The 21,664-nt window shown below is 41.3% G+C and overlaps 1 protein-coding gene across 2 annotated transcripts in view; it reads left to right on the forward strand.

The window, feature by feature from the left end:
* PRC1 (protein regulator of cytokinesis 1) overlaps positions 1-21,664 on the forward strand; it is a 35,362-nt gene that overhangs the window by 10,918 nt on the left and 2,780 nt on the right. The window contains exons 1-13 of one of the 2 annotated variants that reach the window (XM_023725951.1): positions 5,207-5,375; positions 5,657-5,779; positions 7,176-7,409; positions 7,488-7,658; positions 8,283-8,432; positions 8,751-8,898; positions 15,136-15,272; positions 17,185-17,280; positions 18,016-18,162; positions 18,382-18,492; positions 20,399-20,509; positions 21,117-21,293; positions 21,617-21,658. In XM_023725951.1, coding sequence (XP_023581719.1) covers positions 5,669-5,779; positions 7,176-7,409; positions 7,488-7,658; positions 8,283-8,432; positions 8,751-8,898; positions 15,136-15,272; positions 17,185-17,280; positions 18,016-18,162; positions 18,382-18,492; positions 20,399-20,509; positions 21,117-21,293; positions 21,617-21,658 — 1,635 coding nt within the window. In that variant the 5' untranslated portion in view covers positions 5,207-5,375; positions 5,657-5,668. Of the gene's footprint in view, positions 1-5,206; positions 5,376-5,656; positions 5,780-7,175; positions 7,410-7,487; positions 7,659-8,282; positions 8,433-8,750; positions 8,899-15,135; positions 15,273-17,184; positions 17,281-18,015; positions 18,163-18,381; positions 18,672-20,398; positions 20,510-21,116; positions 21,294-21,616; positions 21,659-21,664 lie in introns of those variants that run through there. The other variant, XM_023725950.1, reaches the window with a different exon arrangement.

Below are 21,664 nucleotides of genomic sequence, written 5' to 3' on the forward strand. Positions count from 1 at the left end.
CCTAACTCTCTGCCTTCCCATCTCACCTCTGGACAGAAGCTGCCCCTTTGGTCTCTTGTATCTACTTGACTAAGAGGCACATTCTTCACAAGTATCACTTTATGTCCCGCAGTCCAGTCCAATCCCTGTCTGAAGAGTTGGCCTCGGAAATTGTTTTAGTTCTGGGGTGATAGAGAGACCAGGGCCGACAACTCAGATCTTGGTGAGCTTGAACACCACCACAGCTTTGGAAAGCTCCACCTTCAAGTTGTCCAGCTATTTCAGCAGCTCTCCCTTGTTTTTGTCACAGAAGTCCAGAGCCTTGGTCTTGGCCATGGCCGCACTCCATTTTTTAGCTATTATGAATAATGCTGACATGAACATTCTTGTACAAGTTACTGGGTGGGCATGTTTTCATTTTTCTTGGGTATATACCCAGGAGTGGAATTGCTAGATTGTATGGTGACTCTGTGTTTAACTTTTTGAGGAACTGCCAAACTGATTTCCGAAGTGGCTACACCAGTTTACAATCCCACCAATGGCACGTGAGGGCTCCAGTTTCTCTACATCCTTGTCAATACTTGTTATCTGTCTTTTCGATTATAGCCATCCTAGTGGGTGTCAGCTGGCATCTCATTGTGGTTTTGATTTGCATTTCCTTGATGGATAATGATGTTGAGCTTATTGGCCATTTGTATATCTTCTTTGGGGAAATGTCTATTCAGATTCTTTGCCCCTTGTGCTAGATTTTTTTATTGTTCAGAAAATGACCACTTTCACCTTTTGGATGTGTTACAGAGGTAGGTGGGCACTGCCTGTAAACGCCTGACAAATGCTTGTAAATGTGTCAGGATCTGAGCACACATGCGCTCTGAAGGTAGCCAGAAGTTAGAAGCAGAGTGAACCTTTGACAGGAATTCATTTTACATTTATTGAGCAACTATTGTACACTAGGCTCTAGTAAAATGTAGATAATATGTGATCCCTGCCCTTCAGCTTATGGTCTGCTTGAGAGGTGGAGTGGGATGAGTCTGTAGCTCTCTAGAGGAGGTATTAGCTGAAGGGATATTCCAGGTGGAAGGAACTGAATGTGCAAAAGCATTTGAAAATGAGAGCTGCCCATGGTTCAGTTGGGGGCACTGTGCAGGGAATGCTCAGGAAGTTCAGTTTGGCTGGAATCTTAGAGTGAGTGGTGGGAGGGGTTAAGAGACAAACCTGGATACAGGTCTTAGAAGGCATTTTCCTTTGTGGTGGGTATTTAAGCAGGGACCTGCATGATTGGATTTGTGTTTTCATGATTACCTAGCTCTCACATGGAGATTAGACAGGAGGTGGGGTGTCATTTAGATTGTGAGGAGAGGCAGAACAGTGCCTGACTGGTCTGTCTCAATGCCAGGGTTTTGCATTCAGATTGAATATTGACCACAGATTAGATCTTAAAAGTTATTTCTAATAAAATTCTAATATTAGGATTTTGACTTGTTCATTCTTTTGTCTTAAAAGTGAAATGCATAGAGTGTGTGTGCCTGGCGGAGGCTCTTTAATTGGGCTGTAGTTAATTGAATTTATATTGAATAAATGCTTTAATTACCTGTTAACATTTCTAAAACGTAAATTATTCCTTTTAAATATTGTTCAGCATCTGGGTATTGACAGTGTCTATCTGGTAAAGGTGGAGCCTGCATGGCGCAAGTGATTTGCAATCAGCTGCTAACGGAAAAGTTGACGGTTCAAACCCACGCAGTGGCTTCTTGGAAGAAAAAGGCCTGGCAATCTGCTTCCACAAAGATTACAGCCAAGAAAATCCTATGGAGCAATTTTACTCTGTAACAAACACATGGTTTCACCATGAGTTGGGGGCCGACTCGACAGTAGCTAATAACATCTGGTATAGGGAGTGTCTGGGTGGTGCAAACAGTTAAGTGCTCAAAAGGTTGGCTGCTCAAGTCCGCCCAGGGGTGCCTTGGAAGAAAGGCCAGCAATCTACTTTAGAAAAATCAGCCATTAAAAACCCTGTGGAGGACAATTCTATTCTGATAACACATGGGGTTGCCATGTGCTAGATTCGACTCTACAGCAACTTTTTTTTTTTTAAATCTGGTATAGGCAACTGGTATCTGTGTAAGAACTTCTCTTCAACAACAGCAAGCAACCTTTAAATTGGGATTTTATGGCTAGAAAAATGTCTTGGATGTGAATATGTTAAAACCTTTGGATAAACTGATGTTCTTGGAGATCTGCCTAGGCTGGTGACTCACAGAACCACTGAGGACGCTGAGACAGAAAGGAGCCAGCCGGCGCTTCTAGCCCCATCTGTACCGAGCACACAAAATGCTTAAGAGACTAGCCAGGCTGTGTGGCCTGCTAGTGGCAGAGCGCATCCAGATTCTAGTTCTCTGCTGTCAGACCAGTTTCTTTTTATTATCCTGGTGTTCCTAAGGAAGGGGAAGAAATTTCTGTTCTTTAAATGTCATTTGTAGCAGACTAATGGTTGTAGTTTTTAAAGTGAACTTTTTTGTTTTAATTGAAGACATACATGCAGAAATGTGCACAAATCAAGTACAGATTTGCTGGATTTTCACAGTCCGCACACCTGGATAACCAACACCTGAGAAGCCTTCCTTGTGCCCTTTACCAGTCACCACCTCCCCAGGACAAAGGGGACCACTATCCTGACTTCTGAGCCTGAGTGGCACAAACGGTTAAGCACTGGGCTGCTAGCTGAAAGGTTGGTGGTTTGAATCCACCCAGAGATGCCTCAGAAGACAGGCCTGGGGATCTGCCTCTGAAAGATGACAGCCTTGAATACCCTATGGAGCAGTTCTTCTCTGCACACATGGGGTCACCATGAGTTGGAATCAACTGGATGGCAACTAACAACAACATCCTGACTTTGGAAACTGTTGATTAGTTTTACCTGTTTTTGAACTTTCTATCATTGTAATCATGTAGTGTATCCTCTCTTTGTCCGGCTTCTTTTGCTCAGCCTAATTACAGGTAGTCCCCAACTCTGACTTATGATATATATACAGCGAACGACACTGATGACTGTCTTTTTTTTTTTTTTTTTTTTGATTGTACATCTTACTGTTTGTAATGCACACTGCATACACTGTTGCCGCATGCAGTTTGGTGGTGTTATCATTCTCAGATGTTCACTCGCAGATGTTCAATGTTATGATTTACTGTTTAAAACACTGCCATATAACAGGCTATGGCAATAATAATGAAAACTTAAAAAAAAAAGAGATATTCGACTTGCGTCAGAATAGACTTATGATGAAGTCATCGGACTGGAACCCTAAGGTAGTTCCTTACTTAACGAGGTGGCACAGTGGTTAAGAGCTCGGTCAGCAGTGCGAATCCACCAGCTGCTCCTTGGAAACCCTATGAGGCAGTTCTACTCTGTCCTGTAGGGTTGCTGTGAGTCAGAATCGACTCGGCGGCAATGGATTTGGTTTTGGTTTTATACAGTTATATAATCTCCATTGCCATCAAGGTGTGGAACCATTCTATCACCCTAAAAAGTTTCCTTGGGCCTTTTTGCAATTGATCCGTCTGCCCTGATCTCAGGCAACTAATTTGTTTTCTTTCACTGTAGTCTGGCATTTTCTAGAATTGCATACAATAGAATAATTTAGTATGTAGTCTTTTGTGTTTGACCGCTTTTTGTTAGCATAATTCAACGGAATGTTTTTGAGATTATCCATGTTGTTTGTGGTTTATTTTCATTGTTTTATTATTCTGTGGTAGGAATGCACTGTCATGTATCCATTCTGTTGATGGACATCTAAGTTGTTTCTACTTTTATGCTATTATGCATAATGCTGCCTTGACTATTCTTAATATGTGCCCTTTGGAAATCTAGGCATTTCTGCTGGCATATAGATTGGCATGATGGCTGCAACAATGGGCTCAAATATACCTACTGATGTGAGGATGGCGCAGGACCAAGCAACATTCATTCTGTTATACAGGCACCTAACAACAACATGTGTAGAAGTGAAACCGCTGGCTTCAGCTTTAGTAGATTCTGCCAACAGTTTTTAAAGAGAATGTACCAGTTTACACTCTCATCAGCAGGTGTGAAAGTTCTGACCTTTCTACATCCTCACCAACTTAATATTGTTTCTCTTTTTAATTTTAGGTATTCTGTAGATTAATAGCATATTTTAAGAACGGAAAGATATAGTGAAAATTGCTAGATACTTTGTAGGTGCTTCGCCAACAAACTTATGTTTGCAGACATTTTTATCTGGTTTTTCTTTTTCTTTTTAATAATAAATTGTGTTTTAGGTGAAAGTTGACACAGCAAATTAGCTTCCCATTTAAAAATTTTTATACAAATTGTTCTGTGACATTGGTTACAGTACTCACAGTGTGGTAGCATTCTCGTTATTTCCATTCTTTTTGTTCTGTTTCCATTGATCTAGCTTCCTTTCCCTTAAACTTACCTTCTCACCTTCGCTTTTGGGTAGATGTTGACCGTTCGGTCTCATAGTTGATTGTTTAAGGGAGCACATTACTCATGGGTGATATTGTTTATTTTATAAGCCAATCTATGATATGGCTGAAAGACCAGAAATAGCTTCAGTTCCAAGTTCAAAGGGTATCTTAGGCGATAGTCTTTGAGGATTCCGCTAGACTCTGTTAGTCCAGTTAGTCTGGCCTTTTTTAGGAATTTGAATTTTGTTCTACATTTTTCTCCCATTCTGTCTGGGACCTTCTATTGTGTCCCCGGTCAGAACAGTCAGTAGTGGTAGTGGGGCACCGTCTAGTTCTTCTGGTCTCATGTTAGAAGAGGCTGTGGTTTGTGTGGACTAATTTCTACTTTGAACCTTTGGTTTCCTTCATTCTCTTTTGCTTCATACGAATCGAGATCAATAGTTATATCTTAGATGGCCACTTGCATGCTTTCAAGACCCCAGACGCTACTCATGTATGATTTTTCTTTAATTAAAGCATTTATAATTCTTTATTAGACTGCCATAAGTAGAATCGTTGATTGAAGTCCAGATTCTGAGTATTATTCAGAAGATTGCATTTCCATGATGTAATGTGGTATTCAGTTTTGCTTTGCCAGTGTTGTGACATTTGGGGCAAGAAAGGGAGTGGTTAAAGGTGAAGTAAGCTGAATCCTTGCTTTCGATTTGGTTTAGCCTGAGGCCACTGAGAAATAGTACTTAATTTATTTAATTCCTATAAATATTGCCTTCAATCTGGAGGCGGTGTCAGATGTAACAGCCTCTTTTTTGCTTTTCAGTGAGGTGCTGGCTGAGGAATCCATATTATGCCTCCAGAAAGCCCTGAATCACCTTCGGGAAATATGGGAATTAATTGGGATTCCAGAGGACCAGCGGTTACAAAGAACGGAGGTGGTAAAGAAGCATATCAAAGTGAGTTATCAAAGTGAAATATCAAAGCATATCAAAGTGAGATGTAGCAGTTCTGGTATCCTTGCAGTGGGTTAGGGGTAAGGATGCTGGTGACTCATCTGAGAGAACATCTGGAAGTGACATTTTGATTACCAGGACTAGAACACAACAGCCTGTTCGTCGGTTTTTTTTTTTTTTTAAGTCTGTTCTTGAAATTATGGGAGCTTTGGTGGTGTTGGTTGGGATTTTGGTTTTTTCCTTGACCCCAAGCTTTTATGGGACTGCTCTCTCTCTTGTTGTAGGATCTCCTGGATATGATGATTGCTGAAGAGGAAAGCCTGAAGGAGAGGCTCATCAAAAGCATTGCGATCTGTCAAAAAGAGCTGAATACCCTCTGCAGCGAGTTACATGTTGAGCCAATTCAGGTACATCTGGCAGCTTATAGATCTCAGGGGAGCCTGTGTGGGTTAAGAAGGGGCTTGACTTGGAGCGAAGATCCAGGTAGAGATGGTTGGTCTCCTTCTAGGACAGGAGGAATGGGGAAGACTTGCCTCCTAGTTAATTAATTCAAGCAAAGTAATTTTCACATATGTAAAGATTTGCCACTGTTGAAAGGTAAAGCAGCTAATAGGTGTTGTAATGCTTTGATGAAAAATAAGCTTCATCTTGCTGTCAATTTGTTTTGCTTTGTAGGGCATATTAATTTTTTTTAAACTCTGAGGAAAAGCTAGGAACAGATGGTACTGCTTTTTTTTTTCTCTGAAAGAAAATGAAAAGAGCTACCCAGGAAGCAAAAGTGACCAGTGATAAGAGGGAAGATTACCCAAAAAGCCTCTTTGCAGTCCTGTTTTATTACCCAGAAGCTGCAGCCAGATAGTGGCACACCACTAAAGCAGCCACAGTGACTACTTCAGAAGAAATGTCTCAAAAGCTGGAGTTTCAGGAGAGCATAGCCAAGTTCAGAGCATGCCGTGATTATTTGTGTATGTAGCTGAGAGTTTGCTGTATTGTGGTCCAGGGATTCCAAAACAGCTCTGGTTAGAACCAGTAAAAGTAGTGTCAGGATCATAAAAGTCAGACAAATGCAGAGCTTAGAAAGGTAATTAGAGTAGATGTGCATGCAGGGACAGCGCACGACGACTGGGGTTGTTCAGTAAGGTTCTCAGGTCCCTCTCTCTGACATAGGAAGAACTGCCTGGGTATCAGATGGAGTCAGCCTATTAGAGAGACCACCATGAAAAGGATAATTCATACCTAGCAATCAAGAGCAATCAGGCAGACTGTGGCATCAGTGGAGTGATCTGGACCTTATCAGAAATGACATAATTGATTTTGGATCCTAGGTTTATCTTTCTCTAGTCTTTTGTTTGTTTTTGTTTTTTAACTTTCAGTGTGAAATTGAGTGAGCAGTTAGGTTTATAATGGTATATCTCCCTTAAATTACATGAAAGTTTCTAGTTTACCAATGTTGAATAAAAGTGTAAACTTATACAACTGCCATTGTTTTTTTCTGTTTACCGTGATGGTACCTAAATTAATTAGTAGGATTGGTAAGATGAACATTTAGCTATGAACTAGATATACTACCCTACAGCTAGCTTTGCAATCAATTTTCACATCTTTCAGAAGTGTGCTGGTACCTAGTACCTTCCGGTATTGTAGTCCTTCCTTAGGGAACCCTCTTTGTGCCACGTTCTGTTGGCCACTGACTGACTGTAAATTTAACTAAAAGCCTTCATTCTGGCCCTCTTCCATTGTCCTTCTCTTCCTTCAAAGAGGTTCACTGGGAGCATTATAGCAATGGTGCATTGTCTCATACAGGAAGAAGGCGAGACAACCATCTTGCAACTAGAAAAGGATTTGCGCACTCAGGTGGAATTGATGCGAAAACAGAAAAAGGAGAGAAAACAGGAACTGAAACTACTTCAGGAACAAGATCAAGAACTGTGTGAAATTCTTTGCATGCCCCCGTATAACATTGACAGCACCTCAGTTCCCAGCTTAGAGCAGCTGAACCAGTTCAGACAACACGTGGCAACTCTGAGGGAAACAAAGGTATATTGCCTGCATTCATACTTCCTAAAAGGCAGTTTGGCTTTCCTCTAGGAATCTTAGACTTATCTTGTCTTATAGGCATCTAGACGTGAGGAGTTTGTCAACATAAAGAGACAGATCATACTGTGTATGGAAGAATTGGATCACACCCCAGACACAAGCTTTGAAAGAGACGTGGTGTGTGAAGATGAAGATGCCTTTTGTTTATCTTTGGAGAATATCGCAACACTACAAAAGTTACTACGGCAGGTAATGTCTTGAATTGTATCCTGCGATCTCCGAAGTACACAGCAGTTTGAAAAACTGACATTTTTTTCTTTTGTATTTTAAAGAAGAGTCAATATAGGTTTAGAAAACAAGGGAGGATAAAGATAGTAATATATACTACAAATAGGAGCGAGCCCTGGTGGTGTAATGGTTAAGCACTCGACTGTTAACCAAAAAGTCAGCAGTTCAAATCCACCAGCCACTCCTTGGAAACCATAACGGGTAGTTCTCCTCTGTCCTATAGGGTCGCTATGAGTCGAAATCAACTTGATGGCAATGGGTATATCTACAAATACTGATTTTTAACAAAAAAATTATTTGTAGCTCTAAGAGTGTGAAATTTAAATTTGGATGAAAAATATTAGTCATTTGAATTAACCTAGTGTTTAATGGAGAAAAAAAATTAATTCAAAACTTAAATCTTACTCTTAGGGTGTGAGACCCTACCATAATGACAGCTTTACAGATTGTGTTCAGAAGTCATGAAAACACGTTTCACACTTGTAAATGTGTTTCTTTTCCACGTGGTCCAGACTTTTCTTTGTGAGAAGCCTGCTCTGTGATGCAGTCCCCACTGTGAGTAACCACTGGCTTTCTCTGTTGCAGCTGGAAATGCGAAAATCACAAAATGAAGCTGTGTGTGAGGGGCTACGGGCTCAGATCCGAGAGCTGTGGGACAGGTTGCAAATACCTGCGGAAGAGAGAGAAGAGGTGGCCACGACAATGACTGGGTCAAAGGCCAAGGTCAAGAAAGCGGTGAGAAACCCAGTAGGCGCTGGGGCAGTAGTCTTCTAAGAGTGTTTCTATATATCAAGTCTCAGGTGTTTACTAGCTCCTGCCTTGGGCGAATCTACTTTTAAGACAAGCATCAGAAAAGGATGGCAGTACCTGCTCATCTTCTATCTTTTGTGTACTTTCCTTAGATTTCTGGCTCTTATAGTATCATTGTTATCATAGAGAGTGTTGATTTACCTCTGTGGCCTTGGGTTGTAATTTTACAGGGAGGGGGCTTTTGTAAAGCTAAGGTGAATGTGAAAGTGTAACAAGCACCTTTAACAGGTCTCTTCCTTTTAGTTGCAATTAGAAGTGGATCGGTTGGAAGAATTGAAGATACAAAACATGAAGAAAGTGATTGAGGCAATTCGAGCGGAGCTGGCTCAGTACTGGGACCAGTGTTTCTACAGCCAGGAGCAGAGACAAGCTTTTGCCCCCTATTATGTTGGTTAGTACAGAAGTGGTGATCTTTATGTGGCCTGCTCTTTTTTTTTTAATACAAGCTCAGACATTCACCAGGAAGTGTCATCGCTTCTGAACAGATATAGCTACCTGTTCAAGACATTCAGTGTAAATTGCCAATCCTGTAGAAATAAGCATTTGCAAATGCTATTGGGAAATATGGGCTATCTTGCTTTCTGAAGCAATATATCACTGTAGCCTGTAGCTGTAAAGCTCAAGTTTATCAAGTGCTTACCCTATGCCAGGTGCAATGTCAAACCTTTACCAATATTACCTCAGTTAATTCTCATGTCAAGAGGTGAGCACACTAAGGCACGTAAGGTCGAGCAACTTAACCCAGAAGCACACAGCAGGTAACTAGCAGAGTCCACTTGTAAGCCCAGGGAGTCTGACCCCTAGAGCCCAACAGAATTCTAGTCTGACCTAAATTGAGTATGTAGAGAAGGCTGTCTTAACTAAATTCAACAAATATTTTTAGACATTTTTTGTGACCCAACCCTCTATTGGCTGGACAGGGTAGAAAGGAGGAATATTAAAGAAACTTAAGACAAGGTGTCTTAATTATCTAGTGCTGCTGTAACAGAAATACTACAAGTAGCTGGCTTTAACAAACAAATTTATTTTCTCACGGTTTAAACCAAAAAACCAGACCCATTGCTGTTGAGTCAATTCCGACTCATAGCAACCCTATTGGACAAAGTAGAACTGCCCCATAGGGTTTCCAAGGAGCAGCTGGTGGTTTCAAACTGCCAGCCTTTTGGTTAGCTGCTGAATTCTTAACCACTGTGCCACTAGGGCTCCAGTTTAGGGAGGCTGGAAGTCTGAATTCAGAGTGCCAGTTCTAGGGGAAGGCTTTCTCTCTCTGTCGGCTCTGGAGGAAAGTCCTTGTTTCTTCCAAGCTTCTGCTCCTGGACAGTCTTCATGTGGCTTGCCATCTCCCTTCCTCCATCTCTGTTCTGCTCGCTTGTTTAATCTATTTTATAGCTTAAAAGAGACTGACTCAAGATATGCCCTACACTAATCCTGCCTCATTAATGTAACAAAGACAACCCATTCCCAAATGAGATTATAACCACAGGCATAGAGGTTAGGATTTACAACATACATTTTTTGGGGGACACAATTCAATCTATAATATTCCACCATTTGGCCCCCCAAAATTCATTTCCTTGTTGTATGTAAATCACATTCAGCCCATCACATCATCCCAAAGGTCTTAAATCAACTCCAAGTCCAAAATCTCATCTTCTGAATCATCTAAATCAAATATGGATGAGGTGAAACGTTAGGCATATTCTATCCTGGGGCAAAATCCTCTTCATCTGAGAATTTGTGAAATCTAATCACAAGTTATCTGTTTCCAGAGTACAGTGATGGTGGAACAGGCACAAGATAGACAGTTCCATTACAAATGGGAGAAACTAGAGGGAAAGAAGGGATAACAGGCACCAAGCAAGTCCAGAATCCAGCAGGACAATTTACATTAGCTCTCCAGGCTTCAAAATAATCCTCTATTCTTCGGGACCATCTGGGCAATGGCCCTGCCCCCCAGACTCTGGGTGTTGTCCATGCTCTCTGGATTCTGGGTGGAGGCCTCTTGGCCCTAGGCTCCAGCCCGCCTTCCAGGCCCACTAGGATGGCAACTCCACTCCCTCAGCTTTGGGTGGCCCCATTCTCCTAGTCCATCTGAGTGGCAGTCCCCCCCGCCCCTGCCCCATTGGCCCTGGCAGGCCATAACACAAGGCAGGAGATGACACACATTTTTGAGAATATTAATCATTTTAGTCTATCCCTTAGACCTAATCCCTTGGTCCCTAGTCCCTCCAGGCTTAATATGTTCAGTTTTCTTTTTTCCATGACTTCAGTCATCAAAAGCATGCAGTAATATGTCATTTTGCTGTCAGTATACTAGAAGGCTGAGGAACTGGGGACACCCTCAGTCACTCTGACCCTGTGTTGGCACTTCCACAGGTTTTGTTCATTGTTCTCTCCCATTGCAGCATGTACATTTAATAGAGGAATTTTATGGTACTGGGATATTTGCTGGTCTGTGGATTTGTGAAGTACTCCAGATGTATCCCTTGCAAGTATCAGGAGTCTAGGGTATATTATTTGTGCTATGAGAAGGCAGGAAGAGGATGACTCATGATTTATGCTTCAGGTAATAAGAATCTTAGCTAACATTTATCAAGCACTTGTTATGTACCAGAGGAACCCTGGTGGTGTAGTGGTTAAAGCACTCAGCTGATAACCAGAAGGTCAGTGGTTCAAAGCCACCAGCTGCTCTGAGGGAGAAAGATGTGGCAGTCTGCGTCCGTAAAGATATACAGCCTTAGTTTCAGGGGACATCTAGGCCAACTGGCATAACAAAGTTTATTAAGAAAATGTTCTGCATCCTACTTTGGTGAGTGGCATCTGGGGTCTTAAAATCTAGTGAGCGGCCATCTAACATGCGTTAATTGGTTCCAACCCACCTAGAGTAAAGGAGAATGAAGAAAACCAAAAACACAAGGAAAGTATTAGCCCAAGAGACAGAAAGGGACACATTAAACCAAAGACTGCATCATCCTGAGACCAGAAGAACTAGATGGTGCCCGGCTACCACCAATGACTGCCCTGACAGGGAACACAACAGAGAGTCCCTGATGGAGCAGGAGAAAGGTGGGGTGCAGAACTCAAATTCTAGTAAGAAGACCAGGCTTAATGGTCTGACTGAGACTGGAGGAACCCCAGAAAGAATGGCCCCCAGACTCTCTGTGAACCCAGAACTAAAACCATTCCCGAGGCCAACTCTTCAAACAAAGATCAGACTGGATTATGGGACATAAAATGATACTCATGAAGAGTGTGCGTCTTAGCTCAAGTAGATACATGAGACTAAATGGGAAGCTTCTGTCTGGAGGTGAGATGAGAAGGCAGAGAGGGTCAGGAGCTGGTTGAATGGACATGGGAAATCGGGTGGAAAGGAGGAGTATGCTGTCACAGAATAGGGAGAGCAATTAGGGTCACATAATAGTGTATGTATAAATTTTTGTATGAGAGACTAACTTGAATTGTAAACTTTCACTTAAACTACAACAATTTAAAAAAGGGAGCAAAAAGGCCAACACACATACTAACTATAGGAAATGCCTTAAAATTGGAGTAAGATCTAATGTTATTTATCTCATTAAAAGCATATGGTCGATTATGTTCTACTAATTAGAATCCCTGGTATAGAAATTGTATTGATGTTCAAGTAACAAAACCAGAAATCTTTAGTTCTTCCTACATCTAGCCTAGTAGAGAACCTACAAAATTACTCAAGTTTATAGACAAATTATCAAGGTTAACTTGCACCTAGTAAGGATCCTTGGATGGTGCGAACTGTTAAGCCATTGTTGGTGGTTCGAACCAACTCAGCGGCGCCTTGGAAATGAGGCCGGTGATCTGCTTCTGAAAGGCCACTGCCTTGAAAACCCTATGGAGCACAGTTCTACTCTGGACATGTGGGGTCGCCATGAGTTGGATTCAACTTGATGACAACAACAAATCTGATGAAGAATGTAAACATTTGTGTGTCTCCCCCACTATTACGTAGAAAGAATTATAACCCTTTCATTACTACATTTTTTTCTCATTAATTTTTTTTTTTTTTTTTAGATGGCATGTGTTTTCAGTACTGGAATGCATGCTTACTAAGACAGAGGTCCCCAGGCTGCAGAAAATTCTACTGCCTCAAGCAGCTTGCTTGGCATGCCCCGTAGCTTTACGTTAGAATCCCGGTTCCTTTGCTTGGCACATCCCATAACTTTACATTAAAATCTTGATTCCCCTCTCCTTAACTCCTGCCCCAAAACTAGAGGAAATTGGTGGAAACTGGTTTCGGTACCGTGTTGACATTCAGGATAACCTTTTAGCTCATTAAATACCTCATGCATAGTAACCTCCTGGCCTCTGGGTGGAGTTGAACCGCAATTTTCTGAACATGCGATGCATGAAGTTATATGTAAACCCCACTGCATCTGCGTAGTATGATTAAGAATATTGCTAATGTAATTTGTATGAACTTCCTACTTGTAAACCCTTTAAAAGTTACCTTTTCCCTCACTGAGCAGTCTTGGCAGCAGCAGCCCCAACTGTCTCCTTTCCTCACGTAACTAAATAAAGGGGTCTTTCTACCCTCCCCCCAAAAAAGATTTACAGCCTTGGAAACCCTATGGGGTAGTTCTACTCTGTCCTTTAGGGTTGCTATGAGTTGGAATCGACTCGATGGTGGTGGGTTTTGTTTGGACATGTACAATACATAATTCTATGTGGTGTCTGTTAATCATTTAATCCACACAATAATCTTATAAGGTAGGTACTATTATTAAGTATTATTACCCCCATTTAACAGATGAGGAGATTAAGTTGTAGAGAGGTGAAGTAATTTGCCCAAGATTCCACTGCTAGTAAATGGCAGAGCCAGGAGTTAAACCCAAAATATATTATACTATATGACTTTTCAAAGTAGCTTCAGTGTTGGGACCACAACATGATAAGTAAGGCAAACTGTATGAGATGTGTAATGGTAGAAATAAATAAGATGTGGTGACCAGGGAACTTGAATTTTTTATGCTATAGGACACATGTTCTGGAAGGCCATATTTAGAGTTTAGACCTGAAATTATGAAAAATCGTGTATTTGTATGCAAGGGCACTCGTGCATTTTTCTGTGACACCAGATTCATAACTACCAGTGAATTCCCAAAGAGGCATCAGGGACTAGAAGAGGTGAAGAGCCACTTTCAGACTTCTAAAAACGTTGAAAAAATAATACAGAATTGGTGTATACTCTTCACCTAGCTTCCTCTATTGTTAACATCTTATATTACCATGGTAAAATGACTAAAACCAGGAAATGAATACTGATTAAAATACTCTTAACTAACCTACAAACCTTATTCAGATTTTGCTAGTTTTGTTCCTAAAGTCCTTTTTCTGGTCCAGGATCCAGTCCAGGATCCCACATTGCATTTAGTTGTCGTGTTTCCTTAGTCTCCTTCAATCTGTGATAGTTTCCTCAGTCCTTGTTTTTCTTTCATAACCTTGACACTTCTGAAGAGTACTGATCAGTTGTTTCGTAGAATGTCCTTCAATTTGGGTTCGTCTAATGTTTTCTTAAGATAAACTGAGGTTATGCAATTTTTGAAAGATTATCATAGAAGTGATGATTACCATCTAAGTGATGTTGTGCCCTTCTAGTGCATCGTATCAAGAGGTGCACGATGTTGACACGTCTTATTTCTAGTGATGATAACTTTGAGGTGGTGTCTTCTAGATTTCTCCACTGTAGTTACTGTTTTTCCCCTTGTAATTACTAGGTTATCTTGTGGGAAGCTACTTTGAGGTAGTTAAGCGTGCTTATTCTCATCATATTTTGCACACTACTTTTCTCATCCATCCGTGGTTCATGCCTGCAAAAGTGATTTTGTGTTTGCCTCATGATGACTTTCTATTTCCCTCATTTCCTCTACATTTATTCTATTGTAAGGAAGAGCTGTCCCTTCTCTCCCTTATTTATTCACATCAGTATGGATCCAACGATATTTTATTCTATGGGTTGCAATCCAATAACATCATTTATTGTTGCTGAAATTATTCTTCCAGCTTTGCCCATTGGGAGCTCCTTCATGTTGACTCCTGTGCCCTTTCTACGTCCTCATCATTTTTCAGGCACTTCCATACTCTGGAACCATAAGATGTTCCAAGCTCACTTTGTATTTTCCCTGCCCCAGCCCTGGAATCAACTATTTCTCCAAGGACTCTTGATGAGTCTTGATTCTTTTTACTGAACAGTGATATTTAAAAATCAAGATATGGGTGCTAGGTGTGCTCATTGCTACTCTGGTGTCATTGCTTCTAGGCTCTCAGCTAACAGAGCTAGGAAATATATGTAGATAACTGCTAACACATGTACATACTAGTCTGTATTTCTGTCCCTATCTGTCTTTGTATAATTCTTGATACCTCCTATTCCAATTCAGTCCATCACCACAGAGTTCATTCTAGCCTTTCTCCTTTCCTGATTTGTAATTTTTCTGATGGTGAGAAACCTGGTTCCCATTATCCACAATATATATTCTTATTCATGTATCATTTTTATTATCAGGAAGAAAAATCATTTTTGGGGGGCATTTGTAAATTGGGATACTAAACACTAGAGGGATTTTTTTAAACCTACTGGGCCTATATCTTGCAGAGGACTACACAGAAAATCTGCTCCAGCTCCATGATGCTGAGATTGTACGGTTAAGAAACTACTACCAAGTCCACAAGGAACTCTTTGAAGGTGTTCAGAAGTGGGAAGAAAGCTGGAAGCTTTTCCTAGAGTTTGAGGTACTGGCCTAGTTTTCATTTGTCTGTTTGTGTTTTCGGTGGAATAAAAATGAAGTGTCACGAAAGCGTGCCCTGTGCAGAATCAGCTCTTTACTAGGTTTATAAAACCCTGACTTTATCACTAAGCCTCTATGAAATACCCTAACCCATATGTATTTGTTAAGATTATATGCAGGGGGACAAAAAAACATTTAATGGCTTACTTAAATAAGATAGAAGTTTCTTGCAGAAAGGGAGTCAAAGGTAGGCAGTCTCTGGAGCGCCCACATCCCACTCCCCTGCTGTAGAACAATGGCCATGGTAGGTAGGTGTGGCAGTTCCATGCAGTCAGCAGGGACCTAGGCTTCTCCAGCACCACCATCAGTGGACCTCATCTTCAGGTCCAAGATGGTGGCTAGAGCTCCCACAATTCAGGCAGTGTGATGGCACTGCTCCTCCCCTTTAAGGACTCTTCCCAGGACCTCTTCACAGCACCTTTGTTTACATGCCACACTAGCTACTGGGGAGTCAGGGAGAATTGCTGTCCCAGATAAATTCTGGGTTTATTACTAAGGAAATAGAGAAGAGTGGATATTAAGGCAGTCAACTTTTGTTATTTTCTTATAGAGTTGCCCCCATATTGGAGCACATTTGAATACTCTGAATTCCTTTTCTTCTGATGCAGACTTAGCATGGACAGGTTCTCACAGAGTATTTTAGAGTTCAGGGCTGGGGCTAGGGTGAGGCAAGTGAGGCACCCAGGGCTCAAAATGAGGAGACCCTCATTCTCAGATTCATGCCAACCCTGTTAGAGCTTGAAGAGACCTTTAGAGAATCTTTAGTTCAACCCCTTCAAGTCTGCAGGAAACTAGGACTCAAAAGTGGATGAGACTATGTGAAATCTAAGAGTTATTTAAGAATAGTTGTCCTTATCCTCAGTTAGTCCTTATTTCAAAAGCAAATAGGAGGTATAAAGGGCCAAATAAGCAACTTCTTGTTGACATGGCAGGATTTAAGAAAAAAGAAGAAATGAATTGCTGTCACCTCTAGTTATTGTCTTATAGGCAGTCACCAAGCAAGCAGTCTTTAACAGAAATAGAATTTCTTTATAAGTTTGTCCTCCAAATTAAGATTTTTTTCTGAACTTTTCTGATTGTCTACCCTTGTTGAGTGTATACACCTAATTTATATTTACAAATTATATGCTTGCTTGTATTACTGTTCTGAATACTTTGTACATTATAAAAGAACAACAACAACAACAAAAAAAAAAAAACCCAGAAAAGTTAAAAAGAATGAGGCACTTAATATTTTACATTTTAAAAAAGCTACTTGTCCATTTTGTGAGGGTTAATTTAGTAAAAAACAGAAATCTATAAATTCCTTGTTGTTATTAGGTAGATTTCAGTTCCTAGCAACCTCATGTAACAGAATATAACTGCTCCATAGTGTTTTCTAGGCTGTAATCTTTATAGGAACAGACATTTTAACCGCTTTCTGTCCCTGTCTGCCAGAAGTGAATGGGCAGGTAGAGGTGACACCGCCAGTCTCTCGGAGTATAGACCTCCCACTTATCCTACTTATCCCTCTGGATCTGACATCCACCTCAAAGAAGGGAGCTCGTGACTTTGTACGTTAAATATTAAAGCCTGCCTTAGGTTTTTAGGTTCAAAAGTAAACAGTAGTTTTTCTGCCCCCAGTGATGATTCTTCTTGATAAATTAAATGAAGCATTATTTTTCTTCCCTGGAGCACACACAACCGCTCTCCTGCCGTAGAATACAAATTTTTCATTACTGAGAGTGAAAGGCAACGTCAAACTTTCTTCAAGTGTCCTTAATCACCCGTATCATTTTATAAGGCAAGGAATCTTAACAGAAATAATTGGTCTGGCTAATCCTAGATTTTAGTCTAATAAAATGTATTTTTCACAGAGAAAAGCTTCAGATCCAAGCCGATTTACAAACCGTGGAGGAAATCTTCTAAAAGAAGAAAAGCAACGTGCCAAGCTCCAGAAAATACTCCCTAAGGTAATATGGTCGCTAAGAATTTTTGGTATTTGGCTACAAGATATCTCACTTTATATGCCCTTTGCTTTTGATGGTTTTGCCCCAAAACTGTCTTCTCTTGTGAAGATTAGACAGGGATTATAACTATGTACTGGACCATCCTAGTATAGGCAAAACTGAATGTCAAGGCCAAAGTGCTGTGGACTTCCTTATTATTCTCTATTTTAATAATAATAATAGCATTTACTGAGCTAAGTGCTACTGTTTTAAAGTGCTTTCCATTTATTAATTCATTCTCACAACATTCCTATGAGGTTGTTACGATTTCTGTTTTTATAGATGAGGAAACTGAGGCACTGAGAAATTAAGTTACTTTGCCCAACTTTTCACAGCCAATAAGAAGTAGGTTCCGTACTAGAACCCAGAGAGTCTGATTCAGCAGTCCACGTTCCGAGTGTACACTGCCTGTTTCAATATGACCAGTCTTCACTGCTGCTGCCTCCAGCTTTAGGGACCAGAACCCTAGTAGGCAGACTCTAAGTCCTTGCCCTGTTTCACTTTCATGTGTGTTGTGAATGAAACATCCTTAGGCTTTGATTTCTGACCGCTCTGCCCTATATGCACATGGGTCCAGCTAGCTGAAGCTAGGCTAATGATACTCTCGGGAGGGAGGAGTAGTTCTTGAGGAGAATCATTTCATTTGGGCTTCACACCAAAGATCTAAAGTAATTAACATGTCCTTGTTTCTGGTCTCAGCTGGAAGAGGAGTTGAAGGCACGGATTGAAACATGGGAACAGGAGCATTCAAAGGCATTTGTGGTGAATGGGCAGAAATTCATGGAGTATGTGACGGAACAATGGGAGATGCATCGGTTGGAGAAAGAGAAAGCCAAGCAGGAAAGAGTAAGTGTGAACACAAATTAGGAAGAGGGGAAGACAGTAATTTGAGCAGCCTAGAGGCTCTGCCAGGCATCAGGGTTGGTTGAAAATCAAGTGGCCCATGGCAGTTCTTTTTAGCTCTGGTACAGAGACTTGGCACTAGATTTCTGGCCCTGCTTCTGCACCCACCCTAGACCTGCTGTCTTAGTGGGATTTATCACTGTTGATCTGATTTTCACACAGCAACTAAAGAACAAGAAGCAGACAGAGACAGAGATGCTCTATGGCAGCGCTCCCCGAACGCCCAGCAAGCGGCGAGGACTGGCGCCCAGCACACCGGGCAAATTTCGCAAGGTAAACACACAGTTGTGTGAACCACTGGTTACAAGGGAATGTTGAGGCTAGGGTTCTTGGTCATCTCTTGCCTTCTAGGACAGAAGAGATGGGAAAGGGCTTTTCTCGCCTTTCAGGTTGAGTCCATTTGAGAGAGTGATGGAAGACTGGAGCTAATCCTGTGTAGTGGCTTGATAGCAACAGCCAAGGAGTGGCCAGCTTTGATGTGTGCTAGTTGTTAGACCCTTGGATTAAACTCAGTGGGGCCAATAATTGCCACAATTCTGTGAGGATGGAAAACTTTCAGTGGTCCATCATTTTGTAATTCCAACAAGTGACCATGGTGCTGACATGTGAAAGAAGGCTTTCATGCTTAGTAAATGGCTTGACTTCTTGTGCCTTGTAAGAAATCCATCCATGACTTGAAGGCGCACAGATATTTTCCTATATAATATCTCCTATTTTGCCTCTTGTATTGAATAGTTTTGCTTTTTCTACAATTTTTTTTTCTTGTTTTATTGTGCTTTAAGTGAAAGTTTACAATTCAAGTTAGTTTCTTATACAAAAATTTATACACATTGTGACAGCACACTCCTCCTTTCCACCCCGGATTTCCCGTGTCCATTCAACCAGCTCCTGACTCTCTCTGCCTTCTCATCCTGCCTCCAGACAGGAGCTGCCCATTTAGTCTCATGTATCTACTTGAGCTAGGAAGCACACTCTTCACGACTATCATTTTATGTCCCATAGTCCAGTCTAATCTTTGTCTGAGGAGTTGGCCTTGGAAATGGTTTTAATTTTGGGCTAACAGAGAGTCCAGGGGCCATGTCTTCTGGAGTCCCTCCAGTCTCAGTCAGACCATTAAGTCTGGTCTTTTTACTAGAATTTGAGTTCTGCACCCTACTTTCCTCCTGCTCCGTCAGGGACTCTCTGTTGTGTTCCTTGTCAGGGCAGTCATTGGTGGTAGCCGGGCACCATCTAGTTCTTCTGGTCTCAGACTGATGGAATCTCTGGCCCTTTCTGTCTCTTGGGCTAATATTTTCCTTGTGTCTTTGGTGTTCTTCATTCTCCTTTACTCCATTCCCTATGATTTTTAATCCACCTAGAATTTTTTTTTTTTTAATTCAAAAAATATTTTTGCAGTTGTCCATGAATAAAACTGATATATGATAAACTGCAGATATTTAAAGTGTACACTTTGATAAGTTTTGATGTATGTATACACCATTAAACCATCACCATAATCAAGATAATAAACATACCCATTGCCTCAGTTTCCTCATGCAGTTTGTATTTCCTTCCCCTCCCCCACCCCAGCCCCTTGCAACCATGGGTTTTCTGTCACTAGATTAGTTTGCATTTTCTAAAATTTTATAAAAATGAAATCATGCAGTATGTATTCTATTTTGTCTGGCTTTCATTTAACAAAATTTTTTTTGAGATTCATCTGTTGCATGTATCAGTAGGTTACTCCTTTTTATTGTTGAGTAGTGTTCTGTCATATAAATGTACCACAATTTGTTTATCCATTCGCCGATTGATGAGCATTTGGCTGTCTCCATTTTTTGACTGACAGATAAAGCTGCCATAAACATTTGTGTACAAGTTTCTGTATAGACGTGTGCTTTCATCGCTCTCAGTTCAACACTTGAGAATGAAGTGACTGGGTCATATGAACAGTGTATGTTTAACTTTTGAGATATAAAGTGGTTGTACCATTTTACAGTTCCATCAGCTGGGTATAAATTAGCTTTGAAAAGTTCTCACAGGTTTCTTCAGAGCTATGCAGTATTAGACACAGCAGGCTCTTTACCATGAAACCCATTTTTCCTGGACTGCTTCCCATACTTGTTTCTCTGTGGGTAGAGACGGGCTGCTAGAAATGTTGAGTATGTTGTCTCATCAGTAGTCTATGTCTTCCTCTTAGCTGAACACTACCGCCATATCCAACGCTACAGCTAATAGTAGCATTCGGCCTGTCTTAGGGGGAACAGTTTACCGCTCTCCTGTGTCTCGACTTCCACCTTCTGGCAGCAAGGTTAGTATGCTTTGTGTATAAACATCCCCAAGTATTGCTTATCCTAAATTTACCCAAAGTGCCCACCCACTTGTTTCCATTTCTAAGATTCATGGATCTCAGTTATCACTGAGATGCTGAGAGTTGACAGGTGTCAGCTAATCATTAGATGATGGTTCAAAAACTAAATGAGAGAAAGAGGAGAAGAATGGTCAGTGTGGGCCCCACTGGCACATGGGAAGGGCTGTGATGTGACTGGGAAATGAAGATTGAGTGGTGGTCTGTATTCTCAGATCAAAGCCCAGTCTTCAGTTGGTGCTGAGCTAGTTCCCTGCACGCTGGCTCCAGCCCAGTGACACTGGATCACTAGACACAGTCAGGTACTCATAAGACAGGAGGTGGGGGAGTTTGTGATAAATGTGTTCATTGTTTCAAATATTTGACAGACTAACTTCAAGATAGGTGTCCTCTAAATCATCAAAAATTCATGTTTTTTTTAAACGAAAACTACAGGATAACAGAGACATGGATAATAAAAAGATGGTATCAGCCTTTGACCATTTAGGGGTATTTTTAAATGTAGTAATTATAAGGAGAATACATTGTGATCTCTTTCATTTCTCTGCAGCCAGTCGTCACTGCCACCTGTTCGGGGAAAAAAACACCCCGTGCTGGCAGGTGTGGAGCCAACAAGGAGAACCTGGAGCTCAATGGCAGCTTCCTGAGCGGTGGGTACCCCGACTCGACCCCTCTCCAGCGCAACTTCAGCATTAATTCTGTTGCCAGCACCTATTCTGAGTTTGCGGTAATTCACCTTTTCTAAATATCTACCAGTCTCTGGGGAGCACACAGTTGGGGCAGGGTGGATATCTTCCCAGGGGCACCCAGGCAATAAGTTAGGACAATCACCTTGGAGGCTGAGAATCCCTTTCCTGCCTTGACCATGGTGGGGGTGGGGGCGGGCTAAGGGGACTGAGTAGGAAGGACGATGCAGCAACAAGACATTTAACCTGGATCCTTCTGCTTAAGCTATACCATTCCCTGGCTGCAGGAGGTGACCCCTCTAATCACTACCCTGGTGCTCTCTTGGTGGAGTTCTTGGTAATTGTCTTAATTCTTTGTTCTTAGAAGGATCCGTCCCTCTCTGACAGCTCCACTGTTGGGCTTCAGGTCTGT

This window comes from Trichechus manatus, unplaced genomic scaffold (assembly GCF_000243295.1).
Source record: "Trichechus manatus latirostris isolate Lorelei unplaced genomic scaffold, TriManLat1.0 scaffold00009, whole genome shotgun sequence".
NCBI lineage: Eukaryota > Metazoa > Chordata > Mammalia > Sirenia > Trichechidae > Trichechus > Trichechus manatus.